This window comes from Camponotus vicinus, unplaced genomic scaffold (assembly GCF_025532165.1).
Source record: "Camponotus vicinus isolate PSW18456_S1 unplaced genomic scaffold, iyCamVici1.0 SCAF_5, whole genome shotgun sequence".
Classification (NCBI taxonomy): Eukaryota; Metazoa; Arthropoda; class Insecta; order Hymenoptera; family Formicidae; genus Camponotus; species Camponotus vicinus.
This window is the reverse complement of record NW_028141977.1, coordinates 12,585,448-12,603,655: the sequence shown is the minus strand read 5'-3', so window position 1 is coordinate 12,603,655 and position 18,208 is coordinate 12,585,448. Positions and strand designations below refer to the sequence as shown.

General features: G+C 26.3%; 5 protein-coding genes across 5 annotated transcripts in view; all 5 read right to left on the bottom strand.

Moving 5' to 3' along the window:
- The window catches only part of Alpha-man-ia (alpha-Mannosidase class I a), a 478,743-nt gene that overhangs the window by 147,650 nt on the left and 312,885 nt on the right, over positions 1-18,208 (bottom strand). The window lies entirely within an intron of this gene.
- Positions 1,287-7,655, bottom strand: LOC145971814 (odorant receptor coreceptor-like). Its single transcript, XM_083099874.1, has 6 exons — positions 7,561-7,655; positions 7,239-7,343; positions 6,921-7,005; positions 6,678-6,826; positions 6,246-6,378; positions 1,287-1,337 (listed from the first exon to the last, which is right to left on the bottom strand). Exons 1-6 carry the CDS (start codon positions 7,575-7,577, stop codon positions 1,287-1,289), a joined length of 540 nt encoding a protein of 179 aa, XP_082956000.1. The 5' UTR covers positions 7,578-7,655.
- Positions 1,530-4,677, bottom strand: LOC145971815 (uncharacterized). Its single transcript, XM_083099875.1, has 5 exons — positions 4,401-4,677; positions 4,282-4,285; positions 3,239-3,500; positions 3,048-3,167; positions 1,530-1,674 (listed from the first exon to the last, which is right to left on the bottom strand). Exons 1-5 carry the CDS (start codon positions 4,569-4,571, stop codon positions 1,530-1,532), a joined length of 702 nt encoding a protein of 233 aa, XP_082956001.1. The 5' UTR covers positions 4,572-4,677.
- On the bottom strand, positions 9,501-14,033 carry LOC145972521 (odorant receptor 9a-like). The gene is made up of 10 exons (XM_083101240.1): positions 13,952-14,033; positions 12,998-13,216; positions 12,528-12,647; positions 12,312-12,429; positions 11,948-12,209; positions 11,720-11,836; positions 10,560-10,650; positions 10,215-10,363; positions 9,813-9,945; positions 9,501-9,738 (listed from the first exon to the last, which is right to left on the bottom strand). Exons 2-10 carry the CDS (start codon positions 13,139-13,141, stop codon positions 9,685-9,687), a joined length of 1,188 nt encoding a protein of 395 aa, XP_082957366.1. The 5' UTR covers positions 13,142-13,216; positions 13,952-14,033; the 3' UTR covers positions 9,501-9,684.
- Positions 13,961-17,751, bottom strand: LOC145972527 (uncharacterized). Its single transcript, XM_083101247.1, has 8 exons — positions 17,608-17,751; positions 17,338-17,457; positions 16,782-16,899; positions 16,143-16,404; positions 15,006-15,122; positions 14,701-14,791; positions 14,379-14,469; positions 13,961-14,084 (listed from the first exon to the last, which is right to left on the bottom strand). The coding sequence occupies exons 1-8, from the start codon at positions 17,749-17,751 to the stop codon at positions 14,062-14,064; spliced, it is 966 nt and encodes a 321-aa protein (XP_082957373.1). The 3' UTR covers positions 13,961-14,061.

Genomic DNA, 18,208 nt, shown 5'->3' with positions numbered 1-18,208 from the left:
ATGTTATATCGATATGAACATAAAAGTGTCGTCTTATATGGAAGGATTCATACATAGTGCTCTTACGAATTATCCTGCTTAGAATTAGCGAAACAACTTTTCTAACTTCAGTTGTGATCAAGTATATTGTACAAATATATTGTTTGTGTATGTGTGCGTGTGTATGTGCGTGCAAAAATTGTTTTTCTTCTAATATGTTTTGTAGACGATAATTCATATACGTTCTCTGATAATTTTAGATACATTGTAATCATGATATATTAGAACATATCTATTACAAGGATTTTTAGATTTAACAAAAAAATAAAAATAAAAATAAGTAAAAATTTTTATTAATAAAAAGTCTAATTAAAAAAAGTCAACCTTTCTAAATAAAATAATACTTCATTAATTAAATATAATGAAAACAGAAGAAAAAAAAATAACTCATTCGACTTATTAAATTTTAAATTACTTTCTCTTATAAGGTAATTATAATATTGCGCTAAGGTAATTATAACATTTTCTTTATTCACATAATGTATTATTTTTATTTTGCTTGCAGCATATCTTTGTTTTTAACAAATTTACTAAATCATGGATATCATCATGAATTTGATTTTAGGAATGTCTAAATTTACTTTATGCAAAATCATACTTAATAAATATAAAAATTGTTTGATAAAATTTAATCTTTCTCCAAAATATTATTTCCTAATATAAACATTAATGTTACGAAAAAATAAAAGTGTAAATTTTTCTAACATTTCTACATCTTACAATTTAGTTTCAGACTCACATTATTTTAATAAATTGAATAGCGATATTTGCAGTATCAGAGTTTTTGTAACTTCACCACACGGGGGAAAATTGATTCATGAAAAAAAACTTAGAGACACAAATTAATTCTATGGATATAATATAATGTATATGTAGAATAAATATTTTAGAATTATTATATTTTAGAAATCAGATTTATGTGAGAGAGAAATGATATTACTATGATTTTAAAAAATCTTTAATTCTTAATACAACTTTAAAAATTATTAAAACAGGTTTCACAAGAGAGAGAGTGTAAGTGATTGAAAAGCTATAAAAAATTACATTATATTAATCAATCAATTAATTAATTAATTTAATTAATTATAATAATTAAATTATATATAAAATTAGTATAATAAATATACGAATATATATAAAAGATAATATCTATACCTGACCATTTTGTTAGTGCGTTACTATTATCTTTTGTTTACGGTTTGCTTGTACATGCATTAGTATAAAGATCTGAGAGTAATATCTTATCGTTATTGCAGGGAACAAATTACTGTGAAGAAAGATAGCGTTTTGGTAAAAAGCTAAAAAAAAATTTATATTTATATTTTTAGAATTGGACTAAATTAATTCTGTCTAGATAATACAAAATCACATGAAAAGCTTCAAAATTGTGCAAAATTATATAAAAACGTTTTGAAAATTTATATTTTTTATTTGTTTATATTTATTTTTGAATAATTTGCAGATTTTTTGTTTCTTTATTATATATAATGTTATATTATTACCATAGAAAAACATTCCAGTGATGCCACAAATATGTTCCAAAGAGCTAGTTGAGAACTTTTTATCATTCTTTGCATTAAGAACAGTAGTAACTTTTGTGATCGCAATGGAGCAATATACCATGATATATTACATCTGAAGAATTAAAAAGATGTTATACATTTATTCCAAACATATATATATATATATATATATATATATATATATATTTACATATTTGATTATACATAAAATTTGTCTTATATAGAACTCTTTATATAGAAATTTAATAAATATACATAACAACGATTGAGAATCTCTATTCATGCATTTAATAAAATTGACATTTACAATTTCGTATGTTTTCAATTCTTGGTTTAATTTAATTCTATTATATTTGTTGATATTTTTTTATAAAAATATATTTCGATTAAAATTTTACGATATACTCACAATGCGTTAAAAATGTCGACACTATGATCAGTTATGATTTGTCCCATATAATTAGCCAAAAACATAAAGAGAAAGTGACCAAGTACGATTATAGCGCTTGTAAATAAATCTTTCATGTTTTGTAAAGTAGACGGTAGAAAAAGCTACAGTATTATTGCATGTGTTACAATGATATGCTTGATATGATCTTTCAATATGTTAGACGTATATATAAAGTTTACATAAGTAACTAGTAATTAAGCAAAGTATCATTAAATTATATATACATATAATACACACACACTTACACGATATAAATTAATACTCATGGAAGCAATACCAATAATCATTAAAATAGAAAATGTAAATGTAAAAGTTGACAGAATTAAATCAAAAAATCTTAAAGAAAACGATATAATCATTATATTGATGGATTATTTTATGATCTATAAAAATTTAATAATATTTGATAATAATATTTAATAAATAGCAAAACAACTTTATATATTATAATAGATCACGTATTTGTTCACACACTATCTATCCACTTTTCGATGGGAAAAAGCAGATATATACTAGTCTACATTTTTCTTTTATTTCCAATATATTAATAGTTTCATAAGCAAATGCGCGATCGAACTTTATTAACTATAATATTTAACACATATTGCAAATATCCAAGCAAGCTATAGTTATACAAGGTGAGTCAAGAGAAGAGGGAAATATTTTGGGAGACGATAATAATATGAGTAATTGTAAATAAAAAAGTTTATATAAACATGTGATTATTATTCTCAATATCGGAGATACAACTGTTTGAATGTTGCGTGCACATATCTGTTCTCCACCACAGTCTTGATTCCGAACTTGACTTCGTTAGATTATGGGGATGGTTAGAAATACGAATGTTTACCAAACAAAACCAAATATATGAGAAAAATTGATAAATCACGTTCTGAATACTATCGTATAAAAGAACGGCATTTATCGTTGCTATCGTTTCCTAAAATATTTCTCTTTTCTCCTGATTCATTCTGTATTTTCGATTGTTTTGTATCTCGTAGTATTTATTATTAAAGATTCAATCCGCTACGCACTTTAAAATTCGTCGATGTAAATCTATGGCTCGAATTATTCTGTCGCGTATTATTCGTTCGGTTCGAGGACCAGAATGTTTCAGTATCATGTTTTTTCCCAACACGTGTTGTATTCGGAAGCTACGAATTTTCTTGATTATTTCTAATTAATTATACAAGAATCTGATAGAATAATCATAGATATTTCTCACCTAACAATCTTTAACATCCCGCAACCATGTTGTGCGTAAGCCATTATTATTGTTCCGGTAGCGACAAGTGTGCTAAATCCTACGAGACATGCAGTAAGCTCGTGTAATACCATAAGAGGAAAATACTTTTCGGGATCGACAAAATATTCCGCCTCTACGTGCATGCTACGTGGTCGAGTTTCATTCAACGGCACAATAATATCAAGTATAATAGGTAAAAATTCAATAAAGATAAAGATGATCAATGAGATGCAAAGGAATACTACGAAATGTTGAGAAATATAATGTAATGTCTTTTGAATAAGTTTTTTCAAATATATTTCTGAAATCAAATAATTTATTAAAAAACTCAAAATGTCTTTCTTTCCCTTACGCGTAAAAATGATTGTATAAATATTCATTTTATAAGAATATTTCTCGATTATATCGATTTCCTTCTTGTCATTTAATGAATTCCAGTCGGTTCGTATTCCATCCATTATTAACTTCACCTATATATAATCGAAATTTATTCTTTGGAATAATATGTATAGGGGCATATTAATTAGTAATATTTATTATATACATATACATATATTATTAAGTAATAATATTGTCGATTTCTTCATATTTGATAAACATTAGGAAGCATCGTTATAATTTATTTAAAAAAACCTTCTAACAGTTTTTTTACTCTACTATTAAAAAAAAGAATTAATTCTATGTGACATAATAAAATAATAAAAAGTATTATCTTATTATTAGTTAAAAAATTTTTGGGATATTTTAATTACATGCGTAATTAACACAAAGAATTTAAATATTTTTATTTCTATAGAATTTTTTATTTTTAAGAATTCACTTTTACTATTTATAACACAAGTTAGTTATAAAAAATAATTCCTTTGTTATGAAAGAATTAAATGAACGTGTGTAATATTAACTTACATTCTGAGCTTTAAAGTAATAAGCATAGTATTCGACGGTATAGATAAAAACAGGCAAGATATGAGAGAGTACATTTAGAATTAGATGCACATTACATTCTGAAGTTATGAACGTACATAGCTGCAAATAACAATTTTATTCTTAATAGATACAGAAGCATAAATTATATTTTTGTCAACATGTATATCAGTATATATTATTATAAAGAGGCTTTGAATAAAAACGGCAAAAATACCTGAACAAATAAAAAGGAGAAAAATAAAACAAAGCAAAATATAGGCTTAAGTTTTATGCGCCCTGTTGTCTTATTGTTAGATGGCCACAATCCGAGGCAATTCAAAAAAATTTTGTTGATCTTATAATATCGCTCACCAATGAAATCCATCTCGCACTTTGATGAAAACATGACTATATCCAAATAATAGAGATCCTCACCTTTTTCTCGAGTGTTTTAGACGTAATTTATTCTATAGCCCGCTTTCGAGTAAGTAACATAATATCAAAATAACTATGTAAAGAGGGACATAAAAATTAAATAATTTTCTAGATCGTCGAAGAAAAGAATAAACGCGGAACTAAATTGTCAGATATAGCATATATTTTTTTAAATATTTAAATTTGCGGAGATGTTTGCTTTTCTCTAGCCTAAAGTGACGCAAGCGCATATGATTATTTTTCAGTTCATCTTGATCCTTCGTATAGTGAAGTGCCTTACTTTCTCTCTTCATTTTTTTTAGTATTCGTTAAATATGTATCAATTTTTTGATACTTCTTTAATAAAAACTTGATAGTACTTGTTCGTAATTGAAATATTTAATAATGAATTATTATTAAAGAATAGAATCACTATATATCTTTTTAATAATTTCTAATAATATAAGAGAAAATCCTTTGGAACTTTTGATTAAAAAAAAATTTGAATTTACATCTTAAAGAAATTTTTACTCTAAATTATGCATTTCACTGTTTGTACATAGTATAGTTCATAATATGAATTTGATATAATTTGATAATTTGATAATTTAATATATTAAATAACTTATTTGCTATCACTTTATTTAATCAATTTAAATGTTAATGCTCTAAAAACAAAGAATTTAATTATTTAATGTAGATTTCATATATATCCTATATAACAATTTTCTTGATATTATATTACTCTAATATTAATAAACTACTCTCTCTCTCTCTCTCTTTCTTTCTTTCTCTTTCTCTTCATGATGTACCATATTAAAACGTAATAATAGCTTGACTGTGTGTGTGATAAACTTCAAACTGTTGGCATTAATTACAACACCTAATATATCAAAACAGAGCTGCTGGTTGATCGCTTTCGCATTAAATTTATGCAAATTAGCTACAACTTTCTTTGTGATAGTGCACACTGTCAACGCACAGAATAAATTATCATGAAATAAGACAGCGACAAGCTGGTAAGCTGGAACATAAAGTGTTCACCTCGCGTCGTTGCTCAAAGTTATATCGGATTATCAGTGTAGTTACATTACTTCAGATGATGCGATAAATATACAGCCAGATGATGCCGCTTTTTCATGCTCTCCAGCATACAACGATATGCAGTATATCGTGCGATATATTTAATAAGAAAGCATTATATTATTTAGATGCGTCATTTATTTAGCTAAAAATATTACGTGAGGTTTAAGTTAATCGAAATATATCATCATTATAATTAATTACGTTTCTCTTGTCGTACTCACAAGCAAATATAGATAAAGTAAATGAATAATAAGCATTTTAAAATGTTTACTAAGGCATCTATCTATTTGACTTATAATATTTATAGATTAATATGATTATTTTAGATCTCATTTATTATTGTTTCATAAACGAAATATGTTTTAAAAATTATAGTATTTAATTTAATGTGTTACTATTATGTGAAAATATAATTGTGTCTTCTGCTTGATATTAAATGGAACGAATTACTGTAAAGTGCGAAACTGACATACTGGTAATCTGAAATATATATATATAATATATAATATTTGTGTGTGTGTGTGTGTGTGTATATGAAAGAGAATAATCAAATTCACAACAAATCAAAGTGGTTGATTACCGTTGCGAAACCTTCCAATGATGGAACAAACAAACCTCCGACGGATATGCTATTACCTTTGATGCTTTGTTGCATCATGAATAATAATAACTTTTGCGCGTGTGGAGGAGCGACATACCATTGTGAAACATATCTATAAATAAATAGTTTTCATGTAAATTTACATAATTTCATTATTAGGATACACAAGTGGACCAAATTGTGTACTAAAACTGGAAAGACCACATTGGCATACTCTTTTACACTTTAAATTTTCTTCAAATCGCTAAAATAGTATTTTTAAATTATATAATAAAAAATTATTTTTGAGATATTCACTTTATGAGATATATACGTTAAATCTTTCTATTGTTATAAGAATAAATATTTTAAATCAATTTAATATTGAATAAATAAACAGAGAATATGCGGATTATTTGATAAAATCCTCACGCTCTGTGAAATACATCTGTGCTATGATCTATTAATCTCTGGCCAGTGTAATTACCCAAAAATATATAATAAATATGACCAAAAATTAATAACACAGCGATAATACATCTTTCTTCTAAATCATCTAGATATTGTGCGTTCAAAAAGAGCTGTGATAGAAGTCAATTATGGTTTATATAATTGTGTAGAGATTTATATTTACATATACAATATACAAATACTGAACAACGAACATATGCGAACTAAATTAGCGGTCAAAGAAGTAATTCCCAAGCAAACTAGGAAAAAATATGAAGTAACAAATCCAGATACTAAAAATTCGGTAAATCTTGAACAAAAAAATATAAGTTGGGGCATATAAGTTACGTTGACTTTTTATTATTATATAATATATTGTGACTTAAGAATAATCTACATTATTTAGTTTATTCCTTGCTAGTTGAAATTAATATTAATATTAAATGCAATATATGTAAAATTTAATTAGTTAAATATATGTTTGCAAAAAATAATACAGATTAAAAAATTGCTGATAGAACACATGTAAATAGAGATATCAACTTGATAGCTCTGTTGTGAATGTTTATAGCACTTATAATTTTTGAGCAATTTTTTCGCGATGTTTTTAAACCCAATATTTCGTCAAATGCATGTTCTATTCTGTAACTAATTGTAAGAATCATCTGTCACAATCAATTTTTTTCTATCAGAAATTAAATTAAGTTAACCTTATATCTAATGCGAAACTGTATCGTGAAATGACAGATAAATAAATAAAACTGTTTTAAAACATTCCTATTTTTTAATTTTAATATTGTAAAAACGACTTTGTAAAAAGAATGATTTAATGCGATTTCATTAATTTAATTAATTCAATGTTTACCTGGCGATTTCAAACATGCCTATTGCATGTTGGACATATGTAACAAATAAAGACTCGGTAGAGATCACAGTGGTGAATCCTACGAGAGCTATTACGTTAATATGCAATAGAATTGGAAGATAGTATTTCTGTTGATTAGCAAAATATTCTGCCGTTAATGGTATGCTATGTGACCGTGATTCGTTTCGTGGTGCTACTATGTCAAGAAAATTTGGCGTAAATTCAATCAATATATAAACAAACAAAGCAGAATATACAGTCACTAAAAGTACAATAAAATAATTTTCATGTATGTTTCATATCAAAATCAACTCTATATTAATTTCGAAGGATAGATTAAATAAATGCGCTTAGAAAAGTTTAAGCGTACAGCTAAAATGTCAAGAATAACAAAGAATTATTTCTCACTTGCGAAGAATATCGTATATAGTCGTCCAAAATCAGAATATTTTTTCACAATTTCAAGCTCGACCTCGGTTTTTAATAAATTCCAGTCACTTATAATATTTTCCATGAGATTCCTCACCTATTTTTGAAGCGGTATTAATTTAATCAAATATGTGTATGCAAATCGCCAGCGGATGAAAGATATAATAGACGAACATTATTTTGTTTCGTATAACTTTTGTCATACATTATTGACTTACTGTTCCGGTACCCATGCAAAAAGAAACATATTTTAAAACAAACACCATACAAGGTACTGAAATGACGGAACCTTAAGCAAAAGATCCAAACTGTATTCAGTTGTAAGAAATTTTATTAACTGAAAATGATTATTGTCTACTTCAAATTGAATGTATCAATATTGAAAATGATTTTTTAAATTATAAACAATTAAAGTTGATGACACTACGGGGAATTCGCACGTTTAATTCTCTAATTGTATATGTGTACCAAAGGATCTGTCAGCTGTTATTGATTTTCACAATTCAGGTCACATTCATTTTTACTGTTTGACTAATAATAATTTTGTTCTCTAATTTCTTTTATATATATATATATATATATATATATATATATATATAATATATATATTTCTTTTCCCCCAGAAGTTTTTTTCTCCGCAACAGTTGATGTATGTAGTCTCTATTGCAATTAGGCAATATTGAAATTAATTATTATAACATATTTTTACACACAAGTTGCTTAATTTTTTTCCTTTAAATAAAAGTTGAAATAATTTATTATCCTATGTAAAAAAGAATTATTAAGTTTAATGTTTATTTCAGGAATAAAATGTATTTTTATTTCTATCAAAAAATTGTGAAAATAATTTATTAAATTATTAATTTATTAATTAAAAACAATGGTATAATAATTTAAAATAAAGTTATTAATTAATAATGAATTGATCCATTAATTTTAAAACAAAAATAACGTTTAAAAGTTTATTCCATGAATAAATATGATAAAATTTCTGTCAAATGAAATAATTATATTAATTATATAAATTTTTATTATATGTATATATATATATAATGATTAAATAATTTGCATAATTTGCAATTAAATTATAGTGAATTATATTTATGTCTGATTTATAATAAGTTTTAAAATAATATACATATAATATCAAATTTATGCATTACAATTTAATATTATAAAAATCTGCCTATTTTAACATGTTAATTACTAAAAAATACGGTCTAAATATGTCATTGACACATATTTTGTCAATATTCTTGTAATTGACAATTTCTAGTATTTCTTAGGTCCCAAATTTTTATTTTGAATTTAAAATAAATTTTATGAATTGTTGGACATAGAAAATTTACTACAAAGAAAACTTAAAACCATCAAAATGAAACCAAAACAACGGAACGAGATAAAAATGTTTTAGTAGCTTTGATGTTAGTGAAAATAACGATCCGAAAATGGAGTAAAACTGGATGAGAAAATAAGCATGTATTAAAATAAGCTATGTATTATATGTTACGATGTAATAAAAAAAGATGCTATTTATTAATATAATAATACTTGCAAACAACAAAGAGTTTGTCACATTAATAGCATAAATGATATTTTTATATCGATCTCGAATTATTTCGGTCTTGAGATATATATCATCTCTTCGAATAGAAAGCACTACCGGCTGCTAATTTCTTTCTCTTTTCACGGATTTCATTGTTGCACGGAATAAATTACCGTGAAGTAAGATAGTGACATACTCGCAAGCTGAAGAAATAAATTTGTTATTTTGAGAAAAGCTAGAAATAAAGTTTATTGTGTCAAGCTGGCATCACAGTTACCGTAGTAAAATTTTCCAATGACACTGAGTAAATGCCGCCCATAACGAATTTGCAAGAATTTATACTTTTCTTCATTATGAACAATAATAATTTTTGTATTTGCACAGGCGCTGTGTACCACTGCGTATCATATCTAAAAATTTTTTTAGTATTCTATGTACTATAAATAATACAAATACTAAAAGACTATTTTTTATCGCGAGTTTAAGTATAGTCGATAGAAATATCAAAAGTATATGTTAGAAGTATATTCGTTAACTTCAGCAATTCTTCATTATTATTTTGCTAATTTTCATAACATAACATAATTTATGACACTTGTAATTCTAAATTGCAAACAGTTTTAATGTAAAATGGCAAGATAATATGAGAATAGATAAATTTTTATAAATGGATTCTTACGTTTTTCTACAAATTCCCGTACTGTTGTCTATGATCTTCTGTCCCATGTAATTACATACAAACATATAATAAAAGTGACCAATTACAAATATCATGAATAATATAAAGCTTTCCTTTTCATCTGATATAGCAACAGCAACTTGAAAAAGCTGAAAGATGACGAGAAATTAAATTTGCTTTTTAAACTCGGATTAATTCTATAATGTTAATCTAATATCGAAATAAGCACATGCAGTGATAATACTGTAATTAACATACATATGTTCATATGTCATATAGTAACATATAGTATATGAATATATAATTGATATAATATATGAATATATGAATTTATTATTAACTTACGCGAAATAAATTGACACTCAAGGAAGCTACACCCAGAATAATTAGAATAAAATAAGATAATGCAAATGTAGATGACACGCATTCAAAAAACCTTAAAAATTAAGAAATTTTATGCACGCTTTTCATAGAGAATAATTTTAATAGATATTTTGAAAAACCTTATGATAAAATTCTATACAATACCAAAAAATCGGCACACATTAATTAAAATTATAAAAATAAAAAGAAACGAAAGTAATTGGTAACAATAAGATAAAACAATAAAACTATTTACAAATTATGCAATATAATATATGTATATACAGGATTTACATTAGAAAAAATTTATTCCTATTTTAATTTGTAAAATATTTATTTAATAAGAATAATTAATTAAAAAAAAGAAAAATCCAATTAAAAAAATTCTTTTATATATATGTACGAAGATTGTTTTTAGAAATCAATCTCCGATAGCCTTGCAAAATAACACAAAAAACACACAGAAAAGTCATTTTATTACGTATAAAAATTATTTACATATCTACATTACTTTTCGACGTAATCGCCATTCGAATTGAGGCATTTGTCATAGCGCAGCATAATCTTTTGTGGTCTCATCGAAGCATGATGCTACCAAACAAGAATCTCAGCGAATTCCTAGAACTGTTCATCAGCCCCCGTTCTCGAATCGCTGCATTCCTAGCCACACTTTCATGCGTGTGAACAGATGAAAGCTATTCGGTGCAAAGTTCGGGCTGTAGGGCAGTCGAAAAACCTTCATCGGAACTTCTGGAGCAGTGCAATGGGAATTCGACTACCTATCCTAGAAACGCGACGATTCGAGGGCATCGTACTGTAATGAGGGCATACAAAAGCTTGTACTCCGATAAGTGCCACAATTCGAATAGCGATTCTGTCGAAAAATAGTATATATATGTATAACTTTTGTGTAATAAAATGTTTTTCCTATTTGTTTCATTTTGAAGCTTATCAGATATATCCGAATAGCCCTCGTGCATGTGTGTGTGTATGTGTGTGTGTGTGTGTACTAATTAAAAAAGATAAAAGTGTGTAATAATTAAAAATCATGCAAACCAAATTTCTCTCTCTTTCTTCCATAAAAGTTTATATACAATTGTGCTATTTGTAATGCTAATAGTATCGATGTACAAGTTACCAACCCGATGGCTCTCTGATGAATCTCTATAGCATTAATTATTTTCATACGAATTGCATTTTCCCTGTTCAATGTAGACAATATTGGCATACTCTCATCTAACGCATGCTCTATACGATAACTATAACAATAGTAAATGTGATGAAATAGATATAAATTGCTCGAATGATTTCTTGTAGCGATTTATAAATTTCTCTTATATAATATAAATTCCTCTTAATACAAATCTTACCCAGCTATTTCGAACATGCCGCAAATATGATATACATATGCAAAGAATAAAGTCTCCGTGCTTATGACAGTGACAATTCCTATGATAATTGTTATATTTGCATGCAATAAGAGCGGGTAAAAATATTTTTGTTGATCGAGAAAATACTCCGCCAAATATGGAAGATGCCGCGTACGGGATTCGTTTAACGGCGCTATAATATCGAGAATGTCCGGCAAAAACGGCGTTAATAAGAAACCAATAGTACTGGGATACACTAGGCCTGAAATTATGTAATATCTCAAATTATATCACAAACGAGAAAGTCATTTATCGAAAAAATTTTCATATTCCATATAATTTGTATTTCGACCCAATTTCCTACCCGCGAATGCATATAGGTGTTTTCTTCCAGACTGAGTGTATTTTCTTATTATCTCGACTTCCTGCTCATCTTTTAATGCATTCCAATCATTTTGAACTTGTTCCATTAATTCTCTAATCTATTTAAAGCATTATAAATATTATTAAAACATTTAGATCGTCTGTGACGATGAGTCGATGAATCAATTTCACATGTGTGATTATTTATATAAGTTACCTTTTGAGATTGTGTGTAAAAAGCAATATATTTCACAAGATAAATCGCAGAAGGAATAGCGAGTGATAAAATAGTCAATACAAGTTCAAGATCATATTCCATTGTAAATAGTTTCAACAACTAAAAACGACAAATTTATATATTATTGACACTAACAAACACTTTTCTCTCTTATCGATTAAGAGTACGGAATGCATTTTTTCGTTCCAATTATAAAAAATTAATCCTTTAATTTTATTTGTAATCCTTTAAATTGTGAGCGAAATTAAGCAAATAAATAAAATATAAATATGAACCATTTGAAAAGCGATCACAGTTTCTTTAAACTATGATATATATGTATAATCGAGAAGATATTTTATTCAAAAAATTATAGAAAAGAAGAAAAGATCTATGTTGTTGCATGAATGTTAATTATGTTTCATTTATATCTATTTAATATGTAAATTCTTTTTTAATGAATTATATACCTGAGTGACTGTTGAAGATATAAGTAGAAAGATACAAAAAATTGCATGGATTTGTTTAAGGAGTGATTTGCCATATGGCCACAAACTAAGTGATAATAAAGAGAGCCGATACAGTTTATAGTATCGATATCCAAGAAATTCCATTTTTCTTCAAAGTCTATCGCACGACTGTCCATAAAATACTCTGGCATCTTTCGTTTCAGCAATATTCAGTAGAACCTTTTATTAGGAGTGTAGTTGTCTTTAAAAAAATTCTCTCTACGATTTTAAACATTATCCAATTTCACAATTAACTGTGTAAAGGCGAAAAAAGAGTGAGAAAAATAAAGACTATTTTTACAACACAATAAGAGAAGTCGCCGATGCCGGCAATTATGTAAATTATGCGATATTTTATTCTATATACCAGGACTTTTATCATGTTTCTCAGTTTTTCCCACTTCATTTGTTACGCAAGCGCAGTTTATTATACGCCCCTTTCGACTCGATATAACTATTAGTATCATCTTATTTGTCGTACAATACATTTCAAGAATTTAATCGTGAGACATATAGAGATAGTTCTCTATTTATGCAAACATTAACACTTACAAAATTACAATATTTAAAAATATTTTTGATTAAAAAAGCGCACTTTATGGGAAGAGAAATTAAGGATTAAAGTGATTAAAACATTTATATTATTAATATATAGAAAATAATTGCAATATTTCGTAATATCTCGTAATTGTGTGAGATGTTATAAAGATTTTAAGTTTGAAGTTCTCCGTGCATTATTAATAACTGAAATTTATTTCTTTGCACAATACATTGATTGTGAAGAATTCTCATTCAGAACATCATCGTGTTGAATAAATTACCATAAAATAGGATATGGATGTGCTCATAGTCTAGAATAAGAAGATTTGTAAAGAGAATGATACTTTTATCGAAAATAATACTGAAAATAATTACCATGGCGAAACCTTCTAACGACGCGATATAAAGACCACCTACAAGTAGCGTACAATTTTTCGAACTTCTTTGCATTATAAATAATATCAATTTCTGCACGTGCAATGGCATCACGTGCCATTTGCAATTATATCTATAAAATTATTAATTATTAAAAAAATATTATAAAAATATTAGTATACTAAACTAATATTATATGTGCACGTTTATAAATTAGAATTATAAGAAGTACAATTAAAATTATAATTATTATAACGATATACAATAATGACAAATATATTTTTTATACAATAAAAAAATGTGTAGTGCATAATAAATTTTAAATATTAAAATTTTAGTGTTTTGTGCTATGTAAAATGAACTGAAAATATAGCACGATTTTCACGTATTCAATTGCACTGATAAACACTGAGTTCTAGTAACTTACGTTCTCGATAAAAATTCGCTGCTGTGATCCAAAACCTTTTGTCCCGAATAATTAACAAAAAAAAAGTAAAATAAATGCATAAAAACATTTCCTATGGGAAAAATATTTTCAATAAGTCCCTGTGTGATTACCGCCTAAAAAAAATTTCATTCTCGTAGAAGAAAAGATGTTTCGCTAAATACATATACACATTTATATAACATATCCACAAAAAAGCGCAAAAAATTAAATCTTTATGTGTAGCATATTATTTTAAATTTGTACATTATTAATAGCAGTTGTCATGGCATAAAGGATTTTGTGAAATAAACGAATTACTTACATGATACAGATTAACAGTTAAAGATGCTACACCGAGTAAAAGAAGAAAAAAATACATTGTAACAAAAGTATCCTTCATGAATTCGAAAAACCTTTAACGAGAAAAAGCGTTACGCATGAATTCCTCGAGGATATTTCATTTATATTTATAAAATTGGTTATGTTTGAAATAAAATAAATGACCATCACGAGAAATAAATCGCAGGAAAATTACGCAAGTTTAGATTTGATGTAATATATAATAATAAATATAATATATAATAAACGATATTTAAATCCTGAATTATGCGATGAGAAACTACCAACTCTATAGCTCGTCTGTGAATGTTGATGGCACTGATTATTCGGGAGCAAATTATGCAACATTTTGTAGAAAGCAAAGTTTCCTTTTCATAATCGTCCAGAGCATGTTCGATACGATAACTGAAACAATAGGATTATATAATGGAAAGAAAATTTATTATATATATCGAACGCGATATAATGTCACATAATGTCAATTAATATCACGATTAATCAATGTACGAAGGCTATTCGGAAATCAACTTCTGGTAAGCTTACAAAATAAATAAGAAACAAGAAAAATATTTTATTATACACAAAAATTACTTTCATTTTTCGACATAATTGCCATTCGAATTGAAGCACTTGTCGTAGCGCAGTACAAACTTTTATATATCCTCATCAAAATCGAAAAACCCTCATCAGAACTTCCGGAGCAGTGCAATACGAATTCGATCACTCATCCTACAGTTCGGAGTTTGCACCGAATGACTTTCATCTGTCCACACGCATGAAAGTGTTGCTAGAAACGCAGCGATTCGAAGGCAACGAGGAACTGCAATGCTAGAAATTGACGAGATTCCCATTTGGCGGTACCATACTTTGATGAGACTACAAAAGATTGTACTGGGCTATAACAAATGCCTTAATTCGAATGGCAATTATATCGAAGAGTAATGTACATATATAATTTTCAGTAGTGTATACATGTATACAATAAAATATTTTCCTTGTTTTATTTTGTAAGTATTAAGTTGATTTTTAAATAGCCTTCAGATTATAAAATCAAAAACAATTTTGAGAATACATTTATATATATCAAATGATAAAAAATACAAAATTAAATATAAAATAAATTAAATTAAATATAAAATATCTCGAAAATGCAATATTTTCTGACATTTTTTCTCAATGGTTTTTTTTTTTTATATATAAAGTGAAGTTAATCTTACAAGTAAAATTTCAATCAGAAAACACAATTTTTAATCTTCAATTATATATTTTGTCGTTAAATCTAAATATATTCATTATTATTAAAGCAAAATTGGCAAATTTAATGAAGAAGCAAGTTATTAGTTTAGTTATATATATTCAGCGGCAAAATAAGAAAATTCGTACAGAATTTCTGCATTAATTTGTAGATGTATCAATATCTCTTACCTAGCTATTTCAAACATCCCGCATGCATGCTGTATGTATGCTACATATATAGATGTAGTAGACATTAATGTGATCAAAATTATAAAAATATACACGACCATATGCAGAAGAAGAGGATAAAAATATTCATTGATATTAACAAAATATTCAGATAAAATTATTAGCTGGTGTGGACGAGATTGATTAAGCGGGGCCATAAGATCGAGAAGATTCGGTATAAAATGTATGAATGTGACAAATAACGGAGAAATATAAGCGCATACTGTAATTAATAATAAGAGGTTAATATCGTTCGATATATTAAGATGAAAAGTGAAACGTAACACAAAGATAATGTAAATAACAAAGATGAAACATGAGATGATTAAACAGATCTTAACATATGTAATCAGAAAGAACAGATTTTCTTAATTATTTTCTAAGATTTCAATTAAGTTTCTTGGGAAATTGTGATGTAAAAAATTTAGTAATTTTTGACTAATAAGTAAATTTATATAATATAAACGTTCTTTTTATATTTATAAATTTATATAATATAATATTTATAAATTATAAAATAATTTATAAAATATAATATTTAATTAAATTTATATAATATAAATTTTTGCGAAATAGCATAATAAAGTTTTACCGTCTTACGTGTAAACAGCTGTGAGTAAAATGCTCCCATATAAGTGTATTTCTGAATTATTTCATATTCCATTCTATTTTTTAGCGTATTCCAATCGTATTTTATCATATCCATCAACTCTCTCATCTATGATTGTATACAATGCACAATATATTTCTATATATAATACTATATGTGACAATGTTACTTAAATTAAGCACTCATTTATTTTAAACATTATGTATATCGCGATTTGCTTAAAGAAAATTTGTTATTTATTTCAAAATTTATATTTGTCTTTTATAATATATAATATAAAAAAAGAAGGATTTTATAATAATATAATTATGTTGCTTTATAATAATTTCACTATTCATTAACATGTATAGAGATGTATATAAATTTTCATTCTCTCTAAATTAATGTAGTTTTATCATAATCTCTATAATGTATCTTTAATACATCTTAATACATCTATCTCTAATACATCTATAATGTATCTTTAATAACTTTCTAAAAACCTAAGTCGATTAAAGTGCGAGTATTAAAGAAATATTAAAAATATTATTGGAAACGGTGACTTACCGATTCGATTTTTACGCAATAGGTAACATATTTTAGAATGGCAATCAAACAAGGAATCGTGCACGATAAAACTTGAAGGAGAAGATCGAAGTTGTATTCAAATGTGGTAAATGTGAGTAACTGGAATTGTGTGTTCCTCGATATAAAATACATAACCTTATAGACCTTATATAATCGCAATAGATAAAAAAAGTAACATAAAAAAATTAAAATATGACTCGTACAAATCACTTAATTATTCCTTTTCACCAAAAATAGCAATAATAATACCTGAACTATTATGCCAGATACAACACAAGTTACACAAGAATATCTTTGAATTCGAATAAGCCATGCCTTTTGATATGGCCATAACCCAATAGATGATAACATTACACGATTAAGGGTATAGTACCGACTACCATCGAAGTCCATTTTTGCGACGCAACTGAGGGGACATTTTTATCGGCATACAATAGGACAATAGGATGATTACAGCTGTTTTATTATGCATAATATTATTGCAGTGCAACGAAAGAATATGACAATCGCTTATAGAAGTTGGGGGAAATAGTAATAATGTGATAGCATACTCTAGGGCATAATATAAATAAGATAATTAAATAAATTACTTTTGGAAATATCGCATTTTTCTTTTTCACACTATAAAACTTAGGCGTAAATTTTATTATATCTATGCTAGAGAAAACGTGATGTGAAATGATATTTTATTAGTTGATATACTTCCGTAGTTCCTTGCTATAAGTTTTGCCTAATATTATAACGCAAATACTTTGAAATATCTGTGAATAAATATCTATAATTTTTTTCGTCTAATAATAACACAGAGATATTTATGCATTATTAGGCAGACAACTTTTATGATAATTAA